Source organism: Fulmarus glacialis, unplaced genomic scaffold (genome assembly GCF_000690835.1).
Source record: "Fulmarus glacialis isolate BGI_N327 unplaced genomic scaffold, ASM69083v1 scaffold4880, whole genome shotgun sequence".
In the NCBI taxonomy this organism is placed as follows: Eukaryota; Metazoa; Chordata; class Aves; order Procellariiformes; family Procellariidae; genus Fulmarus; species Fulmarus glacialis.
In genome coordinates, this window is record NW_009185698.1 from 103,550 (window position 1) to 123,741 (window position 20,192).

The following is a 20,192-nucleotide window of genomic DNA, read 5'->3' on the forward strand; positions in this document are numbered from 1 at the left end:
GATTTTGAGCAGATTTTTTTGTTGTTGTTGTTGCCAGGTTTATGGAGCGAAGACCAAAGCCTGTAGACGGATCCAAGTGGCTTTGTTGGGGCAGACACCCAGGTAACTCTTAAATTGTATCCTGCCTTTTGGAACAAGTTCTGACATCACTTGCACCGGTGCAGCCGGGGTTATTCATTTGGGCTAAGCAAATTAAAAGGTTCTGCTTAGCCTCTCCCTTACTTTGCTTTTATACTGTCAGTGTAATTGAAGCTACTCCTGGTTTATAACTCTACAATGGGGAATTGCATCCAGACAGCGTGTAGTGACGCATCAGAATAATGGCGTAGATGAAGGGCTAATATTGAATTCGGCGGTTATACTAATGTACACCTGTTGAGGATCTGGTCCAGCGAGATGTGCGCAGGCGGCTGGCGAGCTATCAAGGCCTCGAGACAGCGCAGGTTTGATCCTTACAACGCACGGAGCGTTCCCCATGAGGTTCCACGCACGTTAAAGTTGCGGTGAGGGGGGAGCGTGCTGGACATGGGTCCTGCTCCGTGCCAGCTTACCCCGTACACACGGTGCGGCTCCGTGGCCGCTCTTTCCAGCCATCCCCTTTGCGTGTGAACAGAGTTAACTGCAGCGTGTCAACCCGCCGAGCCGCGAGGAAAGGGTGGGGTGGCTGCGTACGTGTGTGCCAAAGTGTCGCCGCCGCGAGAGGCGGCGTAAGAGGAGGTTCGTTTGCTTGGAAGGAGCAGACGTGCAGGGACGAACCAGCGGAGCGTTGCTAACTCCCGAGGTGATGCAGTTGCTCACGTCCCTCCGGAGCGGAGCGAATGGAGGGGTCCTGTGCTGGGGAAGGGGGGCTGAAAGGTGGGCAGGGATCGAGTTACACAATGGCAGGGGGGGCCGCTGCCCTCGCAGCAGCTTCCAGCCAGAGAGCAGCTGAGCACAAAGCGGGGGGGTTATTGACTTTAGGTTCCCCCCTTTTCTTTTTCTTCTCTTCTTTTGTTTTCCCCTGTATTTCTTACGGAGGTTGGACAAAAATCTTAGCACCTAGGGAATAGACTAACAGTGGTACGATAGCGTGTACTGTTCAATTTAATAGGATCTCTTGAATGGAAATGGAAAGAAGGGGACGGTTCGCTCAGGGCTAACAGCGCCTTTCTTTTTTTTTCTTTACATATCTCAGCCAGGAAACAAACCCTTCTACTTCAGGGCAGCATTTAACCTGTAAGGGAAGCTACGGAGAAAATTCTGCTAGCAGGTTATGTCGAGCCTTTAGTAACTAACAGTAGAACTTCTTTGGGGTTTTTTTGGGGGGGAGGGGGTGTTTCTCTGCTGGTGAGATCTCTAGGGTCTAGGCCAGCTATTAACTGAGAACAGGAGGAGGGAAGATTTTTAGGGAAAATCTTATCCTGTAATGGATATTCTTCTTGTGTCCCTAAACCTTCTAGCAACGGTCTTAAAGGCGTGACCTTGGAGTGGGCAAACCACCGATCTTTGAACAGTCTAATGATTCCTGCACCGGTTATTTCTTTTTCCCTTTAAAAGCTTGAGTACAAGAGAGAAGCCAAGCTCCTCTGTCATCATACAGTGAGTGCAGAATGGAAGTTAGAGGGGGATTTTGCAGTTCTTGTTGCCTTCAGTATGCAAAATAAGTAATGCAAATATGCTCTGGTACCAAAGGACTCAAATGTCTCATGCAGAAATTTGCTTGTACAAGTCCTCTGCCAAATTTGACAGCAACTCAGTATGGGTCCTTCACTCCTGAATTCATTTTCCCACTTTCTTAAATCGGTAATAAAGGTACTGCCTTCACAAGGTCTTTTTGGAGACTCGATAAAGTTTTTCTGATGTTGTAATGTTTGCATGTGTCCTGATCCAATATATCGGACTGTATTGTAGTGCCTGTTCCCATTACCAAACTGAACCTCATCTTAATCTCCTGTTACTGCTATCCGTAATTAAGACTGGTTGTTTTAAAAATATGCAGCAGGCACAAATACTAAATACATCCCTAAAGGAGTAAATAAGCCCTGGAATAATGATATGAGAAAGAATAGAAAATGTGCTGGAAGAATTTTAGTATCTATAGGAACTACTTGCTACTAATTTTTCCTTACACTTGGACTCAAATCAGGATGTATACGTGCTCAGAGGGCCAGGACAACCTGTTTTGTTTTGCAAACTACTTCTGTTCAGATTGAAACATTAAAAAAGGCAAGTAGGAATGTTCACCTTGGGGGTGAAGGGGTGGAGAAATCGGGCTTTGAGTTTGAAATTCAATTTTGTGGAAAATGCAATGCTTCCACTCCAAATAGGACTTAGATAGAATGGTGATTCATATCCCATTGAAGTCAATGCCAGGGTTGCTTTTGATTTAATCAGAATCAAACCCTATGGGATTATTCTCACTTGCAAACTGGACTGGTCCTATTAAGTAGAGAAACCACAGTGCTTTTGCAGGGCTGCTTCTTTCTTTCTTTTTTTTTTTTTTTTTTTTTTTATTTAATGAAATTGGCTCAGTGTCACAAAACTGAGACGAAACCCGAAACCCTTCTGTTTCAGTGCTTTTTGAATGTTCTTGGAACATCTGGCACAGCTGTTATTTTGACCCCAAGGCAGGAGTACAACCTCACTCCTGTTCCTATTCCAATTGAAGCTGACACCAAATATGCCAACACGAATGGGGCTGCACAGCCCAAACTGAGCTGTCAGCTCCCTCTCAGAAGAAATTGGAGCTCAGGGATGGGGCGAGGAACCAGAGCAGTCCCGTTGTCACGGTCAGAGCTGTCAAACCTACGCAAAAAAAGACAGGAATGAGGTAAAGCAGTGGGCACTGTTTCTGGAGCTCCGCTAAGGAAGCGGCTACTTCTGTTTTTCTTTAAATTGCTTCCTTATTGACTTTTACATTTAGCCACCCATAAACCTGAATGAATGCCCACAGGACGAGGGTTTTTTGCACCTCCACTTAAATGAGATTTGTAGAATTGGTTCGTCCAAACAGAACTTCTGTACGTGGACGGATCTGAATCTGTTTGAGCTGCATTTCCTTGCCTGACACCACAGAGACAAGAGTATTTTTCCTTCGACAGAAAAGATGGTGAGGATAGCTGAGTGAGAATCAAACATACTCAAGATCCAAAAGAAGCTATCTCATCTTGATCAGTAATACCTGATATCTAAATCTTTCGACTTATTCTAAGCTGCAGGAACTTGTACTTTTTATCTGTAAATCTTCTTTCTCCATGCATCTTCCTGATTTCCTTTCAGCTCTAAGACTCAATACTACTGCTTATACTTCATCCCTTAAATACTCAGAGCCTTAAATTGTCTCTGGTATACAGGATAATCAGTTCTCTAGTGTGTTAATCCTCATTATGTGCCTATTAAAATGAAGATTAAATCAAGCATTAGCGTGCCTCCTCCCGTTATGAAATCTGAAGAACAGGAGTGAATTTGAGGGGGAGGAAAACCACCAAACACCTAAAAAAATGTTTCTTGAGCTTCACTGGGAAGCAGTAAAAGCAAGGCTACTCTGAAGTCTGAGGTACGAACGCATGATTTTATTAACGTAATAGTGCAAGTGAGGGGAAGATAAGGAACGCAGTGTACGAGGAATAAGGTTTTAGGCACCGAGAGGGTATTTGCATGTGCCTACGTGAGGTGTAGTGTGTTTGTACACGGGTTCGGTGTTGCGCACACGTGCTTTGGCAGGCAAGAGGCGATGCCTCCCATCTGCACGCACACAGGTACGTCCTCTTCGCCTTTCTGGGGGGCTGAGGTCAGGTGCAGAGCTGACCCGCCGCGTGAAGGCTCGGTGCCAGCCCCCCTTGTACGTGCTGTACAAAACTGCCCCTTCCCTTCTTCCAAGCCGCTGTAACCCTGGGATAACTGCTAAACGGATGGGAAAATATCTTTTCTTAAAGGGCAGGTGATTTTTTTGGGGTGGGGGAAGATTTAGGGCTGCCCTGTCATTTCCTCGAGCTCAATTATCCATAGGAAGTCCCCCCCTCCCTTTCCCACCGCCTCTCCAAAGATTAACTTTTTGGTTATTGTTGTTTGGCAGGTACTTTTAATTGGCTGGAAAATATTCTTCCTGTGAAGTTGCAGTTTTCTGGGGCTTGAATGAGTCCAGTCTGCCATTGGCTCTGCCCAGCGCCTCCCGATTGGCTCGGCAGCCCGCGGGGGGACCGATAAGGGCGGCTATAAAAGCCCTCGGCGCTCCCCCGGGCCCCCCAGCGAGCAGGAGCCAGAGGGGCCAGGCAGAGCCGGGCTGCGGCACGTCCCCGAGCCTCGGCAGACTCCTTTCTCTCTCCCTGGGAGCGCGTATCCAGATCCACATCTTTGCTCAAGCCGAAGTGGAAGAGGAGAGACACACACACATACACCAAAAAAAAAAAAAAAACCAAAAAAAAAAAACAAACCACCCAAAAAACCACACTTAGCGGAAACTTGTCAGAGAATGCTCCTAAAGTCTGGTTTTCTCCTGCTGCTGGTGATCAGTGCATCTGCATCCTATGAAGCTGAACAGAATGACTCTGTGAGCCCCAGGAAGCCCAGGGTTGCAGCCCAGAACTCAGGTAACACCCAGCAAGGAGGGCTTTGAGCCTGAACCCTGATGTGTTAAAAACTGTTTCAGATGTCTCTACTGCTGATTTTTCTTTTTTCTTTTCTTTTTTTTTTCTGGTTTTTTTTTCCTTATAAACTTAATGGCTGGTAGGAACAAATATTAATTTAAGGGTCTGATTCAGGAGGATATTGGTGCATAGCTGGAGAAGAGATCTTCTCCTTTCAGGAGCTGGGTCAGGGAACCGGTGTGTGATCTGCTTGCAGGATGCAATCCATTCTCTCTCCTCCTCCCCCATCTACTAAATGAGTTCCATGTACTTACCCCCCCCCCGCTTGCATGTATCTTTCTCTCTTGTCCAATTGCAATCATACTTTGGTGTTAAATTGCTTGCTTTTTAGGAAGTTGATAAAATCCGTGGAAATTTGACTGAACCATTGTTCTGCCAAACATCTGTCTATTCAAAGAGGGGGAGAGAGAAATGCGACTTTGAAGAATGCAGTAACCTAGAAACTGTCCACTGCTAGCATTTATTTTCAAAAACTGATTGCTATCAGTTAGATGGTACCATAAAAATACGATTGTGACATTTAGCAAACTTGCTTTTACAATGGATAAAAAAATTGCTGGCAAGTCAGCTCTGGATGTCTCTACTTTGTGCACTATAGATGCTTAGATAAGTTGGACACATTGTCTTGAACAATGGAAATTAAAAATCTGTCTTCTAGTATACTGAAAAGATATTAGGTCTCTAATTTGGAGCTCATTAACAGATGTCTTATTTTAGATCTGCAAGGCTCTGCAGCATTATACTAGGGTGTTTGCTCAATTTCCTTTTGTATTTGGTTGCTATAGAAACATAGGGTCTCACTATTGCACCGTGCCTAAAACAATAAAAGCTTAATGCATACTAAGTCTGCTGAAAGCAAAGTTATAATTTGAACCTGTGGAAACATAATTATGGGAATGACTTGTGCGATGGTGAGGTTATGAACTGGGGAGAGGATGATCTTACCAAATATTTCTCCCTTCAGGCACGTAAGCAAGAGCGGAGAATAAGGAGGGGTTAATTGGGTGATTTTTTTAAAATTATTTTTCCTCCTCTTTTCTGTAAAGATCCTAGTTCTATAGATACGTCTTTAGGCTACAACTTAGCTCTTAATAAGGTGTATTCTCTTCCACTAAATGCAAATCCTCACTTTTCCCACACCTAGGATCTTGATGGGAGACACTGGGTTTGCATTTCTTCCTAAAGAATGTCTTGTAACATGATCTGCAAAAGTAATGAATATGCCTTGCACAGACACATAAGGGGACAGATGTTCAGCTTACCAAAAAAGGTTAATCCCTACTAATTTCAGGGCAATCATGTGGCAATACTGCTGATTCATTGTTAAAATGCATAGTATCTGCACTAAAAAAGATGGGATGACATGGATATCCTCCTGTTCAGACTAACTACTGCCTCAACGATTTTAATTATACATGGCCAGCTCCATTACCTTAACTTTCTCTGCCCAAATGTCCCTTCTCCTTGCGAATCTTCCGCAATATGACCTTTCTTGGCTATGCTTGCAAACTGCTGGGTGCCAGGTTAGTATTTAGCACCAAGCTGCTCGTTCAAGTCCTTTGTAGTACTGATAATTGACATGCAAACTAAAATCTTATTTCTAGATACTTTGCGCTTTTTAGAAAAGCACAAATGCCTCCAAAGCTAGCAAAACCGGCGCTTCCTCGCAGTAAGTGCAAATTTCATGCCAGCTCATTGGCAATCGCCATCACTTCAGTCTCATTTTCAAATGAAGATTGAGAGCCAGATGCTGCCAAGTTGCTCTGACCTCCCTTCAGTCTAAGATCGTGGAGAAGAGCTCACCACCCGGTGCTCTTCATGGGCCCATCCTCATTATTTCTGCCTTCTTTAGAGGAACTCTGAATAAAGCTGTAGATGCGTGCAATCAGAACTAGGTTGGGATGGACCTGTAAGTCTCCATCTAGCCAAAGACTATCAGATGTTGCCTCTCTTTTAATCCGTATGTAATCAATTGAAGGTTTCGGTAGTTGCAGTTTCTGCTCCTTGATTTGCTGGTGATCTGTTGCATGACTTCAGTTAATAAGCCCTTTGGCAGTGCCTTTGGCCTCTCTTCGTTACCTCTCCCTCCAGTCCTGAAAAGCAATAAGGCTACTGCTTGACTGCAGCTGAGCATGACTTGATGTTGCACTGAAGAAGGGTTTTACGGCGTCGGGCATCGGGGAGCGGCGCGTATGTAATGTTGTGCCTGTGCCTCTCTCCGCAGCCGAGGTGGTTCGCTGTCTGAACAGTGCCCTCCAGGTGGGCTGCGGGGCCTTCGCCTGCCTGGAGAACTCCACGTGCGACACGGATGGCATGTACGACATCTGCAAGTCCTTCCTGTACAGTGCTGCTAAATTTGACACTCAGGTACAGTACGAGTATAAAGGGGACAAGAATAATACCTCGCTGTTAGAGCTCCCTTTTCATGCCCCGATTCAATAAAGTGCTTTTACAAGTCCTGCGGCACTAGAGCACGTGCTTAAATGCTATGCTGAATTGGATGCCTTGATTTCTCTGTCCTCATGGAGATGGGGTCTGTGCAGGCTTAACCCATCCTTTCTTGAAGCCCTCCCTGCTGCTTAGCTACTCCTCTGAACCATGATTTTGGTTTTTGGCTACAAATGCATCCTTCAGGACCATTTTCTACAGTACATTTTCCACATACTGTAAGCTATGTGTGAGGACTTGGCAAGGAGTGTTTTGTGGGGCGGAGAGCTAAGTTTCCTCTTCAGGAGGAAATATAAACGTTCTTCTAACAAAGTAAGTCTTCTGACTGTGTGACCTGGCACAGGGCTGGGATTTGAATTGGAAGTCCTCGGGCCTGGGAATGCACGGCCAGATCAGCCTCTCCAGAGCTGCAGTCACCAGCAGAATAAATAGGATAATATCAGAGGACTGTGGCTCTGCCAAGGGCCCTTTTCCTTCGTACTGTCTTCCCAAAATGTGCACGCCCCCTCATTCCCTGCACTCTCACTCCCAAGGACAAACTTAAAAGCTCTTAAAGCATCTTGAGGTCTGCTGAACCAGATGCGTTAAATCGCTGGTATGCGGTGAGCGGTCCGGCCCCCTCCCAGAGGGCAGAATTGGCCCATCTCTGGTGCTGGCACTTTTAGGTCCATTCATGCAAAGGCTTCCATTGCCTAAATCTTTTGGGAACAGGAGCTCGCTGTTCTCCCTGGACTGGGTGCATCCCAGCTGAAACTGCTGTGGATATAACCATGCAATAATTGCGAGCATTTAGGGTCCAATTCCCTGCTGTGCTTGGTAAGGGACCTCCAGCAGGTCCGTAATTGCAGCAAGGGTAATTAAGAGCAGCCAGCCACAGCGGAGTACCTGTTAAATACATCCCTTTCTATTAAATCTGTTGCAGTTTAAGGTTTTTCTTCTGTTTCCAGGGAAAAGCTTTTGTGAAAGAAAGCTTGAAATGCATTGCAAATGGGGTAACGTCCAAGGTGTTCCTTGCCATCCGGAGGTGCTCCACTTTCCAAAGAATGATCTCCGAAGTGCAAGAGGAGTGCTACAGCAAACTGGACATGTGCGGCATTGCGAAACGAAATCCTGAAGCCATCACGGAGGTCGTCCAGCTTCCAAATCAGTTCTCAAACCGGTACGTGGAGCTTTCCTCAGCTGAAATGCATCAAATGCAAAAATGTGAAGCACAGAGAAAAAAGTGAGAGGAACCAAATTGACTGACTTCTTACAAGTCCTAATATAGCTTAGCCGAAGTAATGCTCTTTGCCTTTTCAAATCCTTGTTAAGTTTTACCAGCATTCTTCTGATTCTCTTTTTGGTAAAAACACTTATAAACATCTCCAGGGGAGAATCATAAAATTAACTAGACATACATGACTTCAAAGCCTGGAGTTTGTTTAAATGTTAGTTCTTTTAGGTTGAATGCAGTGTAATGGTAAACAGAGCTTTTAAATACCAAACCAGTTTGATTAATATAGCATCTCTGGCATGAGAGCTTCTCAACCTATTGCAACTTCATTCACTCCTTCAGGCTGCAGCCATCCCCTTTTTTGGGTTTTTGTGGCACCTAGCAAATGAGGCCTTGCCCTCTAACTTACCATGGCAATATGAAGAACTAGGAAAGCTTAAAGGGTACCAGCAAACAGCTCCTCTATAACCTTATTCTGCCATGATCCTGTAGTACATATTTCTAGGGATAGTCTGATGTTCTTAATGGTCTCTTTTAGGGTTGTCTTCACCCCTGTTCCTTCTTGATAGCAAAGGCTGCCTGCAGAAATGGGCACGTCACGCTGCTCTCTGGCGCCTTTATCTGAGCACAGAACTGCCCTGTCCCCATCCTCCAAGGACAAGGGACAGAGAGAAGCTTCAGGGAGCTACTGCAGTCTGCGCAGTCACGCTGCAAGGGCAGGGATTTCTTCCTCTAAATCCTGGAACAATCAGTGCTGAGTCTTGTGATTGGGATAAAAGGGATCTTTTTGAACAGTTTGAGTAAATATGCTCTAGAATTTGAGTGCAAACAGACCAAGCTGCAATTTAACACGTTGGCTGGCTGCGGCTAATACTACAGCTCCTCTGGGGTGGCTCTTTGACTTCATCTAGAAGCATCTTAAACCTCCAGACCTATCCTAGGACAGGTATGCAAGTGATATATAGATGTTGCATCTCTGACCAGCATAAATTTATTATAGAAAACTCTGCTGTAGATATTGTATCCAGAAAATTATACTTGTGGGAAGGCCAAAATTATACTTGTGTGTCTTTCCCATCTTCCCCCAAACAAATTCAGAAGAGATTTGCTTGAGCGTTCCCCCGAGGGCTGGGACGAGGAGCAGGCAGCGCTGTGGCATCAGTGTTTTACAGGCTGAAAGAGCAGTTCAGGTTAATACGACGGATTGTAGAGTTGCACAGCCCTTGGCGGGGCTGTAGGGGCATTGGGGTGAAGGGGGGATGTGTGGACACTGGAGCGAGGGAGGATGCAGTGGTAGCAGCAGCGGTGTTATATGTGTTGGGGATGTTCCTCTCCAGAGGACCGACCCTGAACCGGAGCCGCTGTCTCCCGAGGCGGAGGGAACTCCTCCCCCACAGCCGCCAACCCTTGTCGAAGCCAAAGGATATTATGACATGTTGAGTAACAAAAGCAGCAGGATTTCCCAGCTAATAGTTTACATTGAGGTCTCCTAAAGCATCCTGCTTTCCCAGCCCCTGTCCCAACATAGCCACAGAATAAGAATGTGCCACTTGGCCTGGGACACTGAGAGGAAGTAGTTAAAGGTCATAGCATCTTCCTGTGATTTAATCTCATGGCAGAAGCAGGAGGGGAGGAAAGCCTTGTTGCCTTTGCTTGCAGTCTAGCTGCTGAAAGGCACTAGCGAGCTGTTTGATGGAAGCTCCAGCTATGGAAACCACCAAGCTGTATTTGTATGAAGGAGGTGTAGGCAGCGCAGCGGAGGAAGGTGGATAGGATCTGTTCCTCCTGTCCTGTTAGACTGGGACTGATTTAAGCTGGATGCATGGCTCGCACAGATGTATTCATCATCAACTACTGTGCACGCTTCAGACCTTAATATTAGCACTGCCGAGCTGTGCTTGCACTGTGCTCCGCCGTGCCAGAGCCTGGTCCTTTGTACTTCAAGTGCAGCAGAAACTTTAACCTCACCTGACCTCCACTGGCTGCTCTAAGGGCCAGAGCTGAGAGTTAGGAAAGGAGTTTGAGTGTGAGCTCTCATTTCCCTCTTCCTTCCCCTCCTCCACCTGCAGGTTATTCTCTTCTCTGCTCCTGTGGAAAAATGTCACAGTGACCTTAAAGGCTTAAAATAAGTTCCCCGACGTCCTTTCAGGCAGAAGTAGCCCAGCAAATACGGAACTGCTCCTCTTTTCCCAACCTTCTCTCCCTAGGAAGATGTTCTCTCATACAGTGAGGTCCCATTTGCCAGCTTTGCTCTCCCTGCCCGAGCCAGCCGTGCTCGCAGGGCTGTGCTGATTTTGCCTTAGCCCTGTGGAGGATCGTTCCTTTGAGCACTGTTGTCCGCTCGGCTCAAGCAGTGCTGGGGAAACAGATCAGCACAATTTCCTGGCTCCCTCCTAGAGCAAGGAACGCGTACTCAAGGCTGCTGGAAGGCGAAAATGCAGTAGCAGGCTGTAGAGGAGGCAGGCATGCAACAGGGCAAAGCATAAGGTCCTCACTTGTGATTTAATGCATGGTCGGCTTGTTGGAAGTGACAACTGATTGTATGTCCTAAAGATCTGTCCCCAGGGAATACATGCATCTGTCAGGCTCTGACTTGGACTGAGCTTGCTTCTCTCTTGCCAAAGGCTGTGCATGGAGGGGAAGGGAGAGGGACGGAGGGGAATGGTGCCACAGGGATGGATGCATTCGTAGGAAGGGTCGTACTGGCTCAGACCAGGGGTCTGTTTAGTCTGTTACCCTGTCTGGTGATGGGCAGTATCTGTCTATTAGAAAGATGCAATTATTTTTCTTCCTAAAGCTCTAGAAACTCAGGTTGTTTAGCGGAGAGTAAAACACACACTTAAGCCAATGACTAGATCGTCTTAGCTCCTCGCTCTCATCTTCTTCCCGATCCACCAGGGTAACACCAAAATCACTTGTGCTTGTAGCCTTACCTTTTAGAGCTGGAGCAGCTGCTCATTTAGGATGACTAAATTAGAAGTTTGACAGGTTGTGTTCCTTCCGTATGTCATGGGCACAGCATCTCCAGTGCCAGGGCATTTGTTAGATGCAGTGAGAATATGTACGTTGTGCACTGTTGAAAATCGATTTCAAACACACACGGAATGACTTAAAAATTCTGATTCTCATAGTTTTATCACTTGGACTGGTCTCCTGACTTGAGATCAGCTTCTTGCCTTGTTTCTTTGGTCTTGCTGGGAGACGCCTTGGAGTAACGGATGGTAACTCTCGTGCAGGTATTACAACAAGCTGGTGAGAAGCTTATTGGAGTGTGATGAAGAGACTGTCAGCACCATCAAGGACAGCTTGATGGAGAAGATTGGGCCCAACATGGCAAGCCTCTTCCACCTGCTGCAGACAGATCACTGCGCCCAAGGCCACCCGCGCGCGGACTTCACCAGGAGACGTATCACCGAGCCGCAGAAGCTAAAACTCTACTTCAGGAACCTGCGAGGTGAGGGGACCGTCCCGGCCCACGCAAAGCGCAGCTCCGCCGAAAGCGCATAACGCCTCGGGGGAGCGACAATGGGTGTGTAAGGGATGCTAAGCACTACCAAAGCTGACGTCTCTCTTCTAGAAGAGTAATGCACCCAAACCAAGTGTACTGTAGCTAGTTTTAATAACAACTAGGAACTGGTTTTAGATTTAGTCATTAATATTTTCTATTCCTCTCGAACAAAACTTTTGCATGGATCTGTGTTCAGTGTCTCAGCTTTCCCGCCGTCAAAATGTCTCCATCTATTTTCTTCCCCACAAAAAGATACCCCAAACAATCTTAGTCTTAAATATAACTGTACAGTAGTCAGGCCTTCAGACACCAAACTCTAAATGTACTGTAGTGCTACCGCCATTGAAGTCTGAAGATTTGGCACCAAGGAGAATAGCTTATTCTCTCTTGTAGTAAGCTGGTAGGTGACGATAGATGCACTAATAACTGTTGCACATCCTAAAGATGTCAATGGAATTCGTGTTATGAATCTGTGCTGGCCATGGACGAATATGAATGTCATATTCCTGGTCTCTTAGTGTCATACAGTCCTAATCCTTCCAATACAGCTCCGTTAACCCGTTGATTTACCAAACTCGCTAGCTGTGGATGATTCTAGTTACCGTGACCTGGCACCACAGTGCAAAATGAGTTAAAACTACCCCCCCGACACACACCAAATCAGGAAAGGAACATTTTGTACTACGGAAATGATTAAAAGAGGTGCCAGTCTATGGTTGAAGCTAGTCAGAAGGTTACATAATCTTGCATTGTATTTAAAAGCTAACATCTATGTACTGTATTTAACTGTCTAAAGCTTTAAAAGAAATCTAACAAAAACAAACCCTGTCTTAAGACTAGAGTATTAAAGGTCTCGCTCTAACTGTGGTATAAATAGTTTTAAAATCTGTCATGTACTGTACATAAATTCCACGAGAGTCTGCTTAAAAGGAGCAGAATATAATAACTTTATTGCATAAACTTAGTTTTGTAAGTTAGCTATTTCTTTTTTCCTGGAAACAATCTCTGTCATATTGAAGAGTTCACATTCTACTCTGTGGCCTTTTTATAATGAAAGAGAGAAAATGTTTAGGACAGAAATTACAGGGCCAGAAACAAGCCTCTCTTCTCATAGTTAAAATGGAGGGGGGGAAAGAAAAAAAAAAAGAAGAGTTCAGACTGGCCAGTCCTATCTCCACAGAGCTGCTGTGAGCCGCAGTTATACCCAAGGCACGAGTGCTGCTGGAGAGCTATTTGGGGAATTATCAGATGGCTGGCAAAAAGCTGCTTTGGGATCTCGTAGCTGCCACAGGGTAAAACCTACTTTAGAAAGTTGATTTCTGGGGAAAGGCAGGAAAAATCCTTAAATTCTCTTAAGCTTCAGAAGTAAAGCTATGTGCCTGCCTTTAAGCGGACACATGCATTAATGCTCTCGGATCTGCCTTTCCTCCCATCCACCTCGTCGGCAGCCTCAGAACAGGAGCAGAGCAGCCGGTCCCGCAGCAGTAGCTGGGGGCCTCCCCCAAATGCCGCGCTCTGCACAGTAGTCTGGCCGGGCTTCGGTGAGCCAAAAAAAGCCACATTGTGGCATGCGATCAACAAGGCCAGTTCCACGCTCCAAATCTATCCCGTTAGAGTCTGTCTGCAGAGTGGATGACTCTTGCTCAACTAGTTAGAGAGCTAATAAAGGAGGGATCTATTTTTCTTTTCAAAATCTAAAGCAATATAACTTTTTTTTTTTTTTTAACCACAAAGCCTTTAAACAATAACTTGCTGCTAATATATTGAAACCAGATGCAGTGGCAGCATTTCTAATATTGCTGTCTTCATTAAATGTAGCCCAAAAGTGCTGTCATAAAATTGTAAGCAGCAAAAAATGTTGCTGACGGTGGAGGGTTGTTATTTTATTTTTTTTTTTAATACTCTGAATCGTGCCGTCCAGGGCAAGCAAGATGCAATATTGCTCGTTCTTAAATACAGTCAGGTATATAGAGTCCAACACAAAGAAGTTTTGCAAGGTGAAAACCAAAGGCCCCTTGAATATCCTGACCCTAAAAGTTTGACATATGCTTAGGAACAGATCCCAGAACTGTGCATGTGCGACTCTCCACCCTACAGCATTACACCTCACCCTGCACCGTTAGGAGGCAGGGATCGCTAAATAGGGAAGTCTGCTGGGGTTTGTGCATCAAGTGCATCTTGCTTTTGGGGAAATAGGTACAAAAAAAGGTCTACCTGGCTCGAGGCAGTGTCCAAACGACCGCCTGGATGGCTGCACTGGTGCTACGGAGCCCAGCTCTGGGCTATGCGGAGCAGCTCCCGTTTTGGGTACCCAAAGCCCCCCTGGGCTCGCACCAGCAGAGCTCACTGAGGACACCTAGCAGCCACGATTTTCCACGGAGATGCTCCTAATGGCAAGTGGCTTCTCTCTTGCTTTGTGCATCCATTTCTATGAAAACCCAAAGAAGGTTTATAAAGTTGATTTGGGGCTGGGGAGGAGGGTTAGATTACCCCAAACCCTATCTTTTTGGGTTGTCATAATTAACTTTCTTTTTCCAGTAGGAATTTAAACTTGTTGTCCCCTTAATACGGGTGGGAAGACGACTGGGAAAATAATTCCCCCCGATTCGATTTGCTCTGGTATCACAGGTAAACCTCACCTGTGCGAACCAAAGCTCGGCCTCTCCACACTGGCACTGCTGTTGGGGACTCACCGGACGCCTCGTGTCGGAGAGAGCCTCAACTACGTCACGAGGTTTTTGAGCTGCTTTAATATGTCACTTTTTTTCCTATGCTGAAGTAATAAGGAAGCCGCAAGCACACATCCATAAAATCGGAAGGCCTGGGGTTCACCTTGCCTAACTTCTGCCATCTAGCCGGTCATTTAAAACTCTCTCTTATCAGGGGAGGGGGATGTGGAGATGGGAGAGGCGCTTCCCATCGACTGGGAAGGATGCCTGATTTTAGATGGTTTGAATTAGGTGAGAGAGATCCCCCTGGGGATGGGGAATGATTCTCAATATTAAGTCCAGCTATTTCATGTTTTATTTAATCTCTAATGCTTTATTTTTTTAATCTTGCGTTCATTGCAAAATGATTTCTCTTGGGGGCGGGGAGGGGCTTATCTAGAAATGTTTGCATGATTCTCATTGTGATTTGTTTGCACTTTAGATGTTTTGTGCCATTATAAATTTGCATTATGTATTTATAATTTAAAGATACTTAGAAGGGGGAGAGAGTTTGGGTTTTTTTGGGTTTTTTTGCTGAGTACTGGAATAAACAGTGAGCATATCTGGTATATGTCATTATTTATTGTTTAAATTACATTTTTAAAGCTCAGTGTGTTCATATAAAGGTTATTTGAAACATATCATAGTAATGAGAAAGATGCAAGTTATTTTCTTTGCTTATTTTTATAATTAAAGATGCATAACATAATGAGGCCTATGTTGGATTTTCTTCTGCAATGAAATAAAATGTCAAATTTAAGGGTTTTTAGTGTCTGACTCTTTCATTAAACCTTGCTGTGACCATGACACTACCCAAGAAGCCGGTTGTTGCACTTACCTTCGACTGAGCATCGTGGCTTTTACGTCCGTTCTGGATGCTGAGTATCTCGGGTTCAGATCCTGCCGCATAGGTTGTGTGAAGTCAGAGGTTCATCTCGCAGAGTCTTCGTCTCTTGGTGCTGCTCCGCAGTGAGGCTGGAGAAACATAGGAAGAAGGGGGTGAGTGCAGAGTAAACGATTCCTGAAGTAGCTTTTCGGCATCTAGACCACCATGCCCGAGTATCGCCAGAATAATCCTCTGGATACATTCGGTCTGACCAAAACCTCCGGTCCTGGGCCCCGCAATGTCCAAGAGCAGCTGTAAATCCCAGGGCTAAGAAAGCTCTTGTCGTGGTTCTCTTTGACAGTGGCCTGACCTTGTAAATTGTCTGATGACAAAATTAAGGCAGAACCATTTTTTAATGAATGTATCCATAACAGCATTGCAGGAAAAAGAGAATACCGTGATTTTGGCTTTGATGTACATGTAAATGTGCATTTACACTTCATTCAGGAAATCTCTAATTTCCAGTGGAAGATCAAAAAAACGTTTAATACTCATCAGAGGAAGACTGGCAGACTAATTCAGACATACTGCTCCAAAAGCTACTGCAAAGTTCAAAAAACTATTTCCCCCATCACATTAGAGTAAGACTTGTCCAAGAGAACCAAAGAATAAATATTAGCAATACCGTTGGATTAAAAAAAAAAAAAAAAAATCTTCTTCCTTCTTGTTTTGTCCAGCAATGTAGAATTTACTTTCAAAAGGGGCTGTTAAAACTTTGCTTTTGCTGAAATCCCTTTTTAGTCAAAAGCGAAGTTCACAATAAGGTACAGCAGCTTACCAAAATCGGAATTTATCATTCTTTGCAAACAAATAAGCTGCTGTGGTTCACAGCGCTGAGAGTTGACGAGCCAGAGCGATGCTTATTTAACATCGCTGCAAACCAGGGCCGAGGTGCCGAGGAAAGTGGACCTTCCCTGAGCTCCCGGTTACTGCTATTAATTCGTAGGTGGTGACAAGCCACCCCCCACCTGCTGACCTTGATACCGCTCTGGGAATTCTCCCTATTCCGGGCTCCAGGTGAGCTTTGCTGTTCCAGCGGGAGCTGAGCTAATATCTCGGAAAAAGGCAGAAAGGGCAATTATGTACATCATCGAAGCACCCGGCTGCACTGCCAATTTGATTAGGTTTCTCATAAAATCCCTTCCCCAAATGAAAAACTTAAAAGCAAAAAGGATGACTAAGAAACGTCGGCATCGCTGCCTTAACTGAGCATCACGTCGGTTCGGTTTGCAAGGGAATGCAAGACCAGTTCCCGTCTGTATACAAGTGCCGCTGAGTCGACTGACATGCCAGAGCTCTGAGGAATGGATGTCACCCTCTTTGTCATTCGCTTTTCCATTAGTAGGGATCCCCAAATCGCTCACTGAACACATGCATCCACTCACCTACCTGTAAATCACCAGCTGCTAAAGAACAACTCCCCACCCCGCTTTCTAGCAGCCAAAGCAGCAAAGGGAACAGCGTTCTATTAGAAACGACAAAAAAATTTAGGGATAAACAGTGAATTATACATTGCTAGAAAAAAAGCCAGTTAACATTTCTGCTCTTGCAAAAAGAGTGCCTTGGAAATAGTACAGATGCCATGCTTCCAAAAGCTGGCTTTCGCAGCTATTTTGTAATTAATAACCACTATAAAATAATTACTGTCAGTACAATATACTATTCACACGAAATCTTCATAAATCTCAGCCTGTACGGCTTCCTCGTCAGCAAACCACGTCCCTAAAATGAAATTGTTCTTAGAAATTTGAGGGTTTTGCTGGCCCAAAGTACCTCACCCCAATGCATGGAATCGCTTAGAAATCTGGACATTTCTATAATAATTCTACACCACAAATTCGGTTTGAAACCCTGCTCATTCTGGGTTGAATTTTTCTCCCCTTAGCTCCCCCGAGTGCTAAAACTCCACCCCAAAATGAAAGGAGTAAATGACACGAGAGCTCTCCAGCATGGTTCAAAGCAAGATCAACTCTGCTCCACCAGAAACTGCAGCATTAAAATACAAGTTTTCCTTTCTTCTCCCAAACTCAAGACCGACCTCGTGGTGGGGATTATGTATCCTATAGATAAAAATGTCAACAATGCATTTACACAGCGTATAAAGCAGGCAGCACGAGTCAAGTCAAGTTTTTTAAAAAGAACAAAGGTGTTAATCAGGCTGTTTGGAGGGTGGTATTATTATTATTTTTTATTATTATTATTATTATTGCTGCTGCTGCTGCTGCTGTTGTTGTTATTATTATTACTATTATTATTGGAAATTTCATGGGAAATTTTTACCTGGTGTCCCCAACTGCGACAATATTTCTGAAATGCAACAACTTCTCAAGAGTTAGAAAAAAAATGACATATTTAGACCATGCTATTCTCACTAGCACTTACATGCGCTATACTGGTGCTGGTAACCAGGGTTTTGATTGCAAAAAAAATGCAGCAGCAGGAGCCTAATCAAAGCAGCCCCCACGGTGGAAAGACTCTGCAGAAAACAGTCCTGGAAAGGAAATCTCGGCTCGATGACGATGGAAAGCTCAGAGTGCATTAAAGTCCTGGTTATCGTCTTCAGATGGAACAAAGAGACCAGGAGTTAATTTGATTTGGCCAAGGCCCAAAGCAGATGATTGACTGATGTGCTTGTCTTGTCCTTTTTTTTTTTTTAAAGTTTCATTACAAAACAAGGGGAAAATAATTTCAGATTTTCCCGGTCCTCACCCTTCCTGCTCGCTTCGCTGTTCGGAGCAAGGGGGGAGAGAGAGAAAGAGCGAGCGCAGGAGAGGAGGAGTGTGATCTTTGGCACTTCAAATGACACTGGACAAAACGACGGAGTGAAATTTGGGAACAGACTTCGCTTCCTGCCTCCTGTGAGCTTAGAAAAATAAAAAGCAGGAAAAAAAAACCCCTTCCACAGTATAATAAAGGACATTGTCTTTGCCATCATGATTCAGCCAGTACGACCGGGAATATGAAAGAAGTTTAAAAAAAAAAAAAAAAAAGAGAAGTAGGATGCTAAAAATACAATCAAAGTGCAAACAAATTGACTCCGCAGTGGTCGTTCCATCGTGCGAGGTTCGATGGGCGAGATGCAAAAGGAAAAGGCAGAAGGAATGCAAATGGCTGCAGACTTTACTGTATGATAAACCAGGGAACTCGCAGTCACAGGACACCGAGCTATACAAATGCAATGGAGATTTTAATGTATTTCAGTGTAAAGCAATGGCCAAAAATGATGCTGATGGATAACACTGCGTGAAATCCCTCTCCTTCCCAGGCCTGAGCAGAGGGAGGGATGCTCAGCACGTATGGAAAGCTTATGGACAATATTGTTCAACAGCATAAGCCACTCACAAAAATTACTTTCTTTCAATGAACGAGCATTTTCCAAGGAGGCAGCTCCTCCGCACCTCGGTCACGATGTACAGACTTGTATTTTCGAAGGCTGGGTTCCTCCTCGAAAAGGCCGAGTTAGGTGTTAGAGGTAACATCAGATCATTTTTGCTGTGAGCCCCCCTTATCTCGGCGATGGAGAGGGATCCACGTTGCAAGCGGCTGGAGAACCTTAGGCAGAAAATACCTGCGAGAGACACGGCAGTTTTATTCCAGACGACAGCTGGAAAAACTAGTAAAACCTGTATGAGCTCATGGGGGGGGAAACGTAATTATTTTCACACAGACGGGATTTTTTTCTCCATTTTTTTTTTTCCTCTTTGGTTTGTATTTTTAAGCAGACTGAAATGCCAGGATAGCCCGGATTGTGGCCACAAAGGACGATTGATCCCTGTTACCTGCCGCCTTCCCGCTCCCCCCTCCAGCCTTTCCCCTGGCCGGGACGGATGCTGCGGGTCCAGGGGCACAAAACTGAGCTGGTCATAATGGTTATTTAAAGAGAAAAATCATTTTACGGAAACTGCGTTCCCTGTATTCTCAAGCCGGGAGAAAATTCCAGTTGGTTCCTTTGAATTTCCTTCAGGGTTATTTTTCATCTGCAGGCTTGGAGCGTTTTGTGCTGCAAAAACAAATCCCTGCTCTTCTCTCGATGTGCTGTTTGGCTTGGAGTCATCGACCGGGCTCAATAAAATCATCAGCCATCTCCAGCCAGTCATGCCGAAACCCTAGCACGATTTTGCTCCCAAATGGGGAATTTAGACAGCCCGAACCAGCAGAAAGAGCCCAGCTATTTATTTTTATTACTGGGCTGATAATTAATCCTAGAAGTTTTTTCAGGACTTAAAAAAAAAATCTTTTTCTGAGCCGTTGTTTGCTGAACTGTTTCACATGTGTTTCTTAGAGTCACTTTTATTCGCTGGCCATGATTTTCGTGGCAATGAGGTGTCCGTCTCTGGGATCCGAGTTCACATTCGTGGCTAATTATCTGAAAAATGTCCCTTTGGTCTTTTCCTAAATACTCCTTTATTCCTCCAGCCACAGTGAAGAGCACGGCCCCCATAGGACAGGCTCGCGACAAGCCGCAAGCATGAAAATGTAAAAAAAAATAAAATTAATCTGAACAGTAAGAGAAGAATACAGACGTTTTCTTGGGTTTATCATTCCTCCACCACGTTTGCTCCCAGGCACAACTTTCCACGAGCATCGCTCCCCTCCTGCCCCAGCTCCAGGCCCCTTCGCCCGCCGTCTCCCGGCCGGGCAGTTCACGCTCCTGCCACGCGGCCGCGAATCTTTCCTGCCCCGAGGTAAATCTTTCCTTCCCTTGGGCAGAGGCACTGTCCTCAGGAAGGAGGAAGGAGGAGGCTGGGAGTCCCGGCGGCTCACGGAAAAGTGCGTGACAGGCGAGGTGGAGCTGCCGTCGGTG

The 20,192-nt window shown here is 45.2% G+C and overlaps 1 protein-coding gene across 1 annotated transcript; it reads left to right on the top strand.

Moving 5' to 3' along the window:
* Positions 1 to 4,450: 4,450 nt before the first annotated feature.
* Positions 4,451 to 11,793, top strand: STC1 (stanniocalcin 1). The gene is made up of 4 exons (XM_009573944.1): positions 4,451 to 4,568; positions 6,850 to 6,992; positions 8,021 to 8,232; positions 11,523 to 11,793. Exons 1-4 carry the CDS (start codon positions 4,451 to 4,453, stop codon positions 11,791 to 11,793), a joined length of 744 nt encoding a protein of 247 aa, XP_009572239.1.
* Positions 11,794 to 20,192: the final 8,399 nt, after the last annotated feature.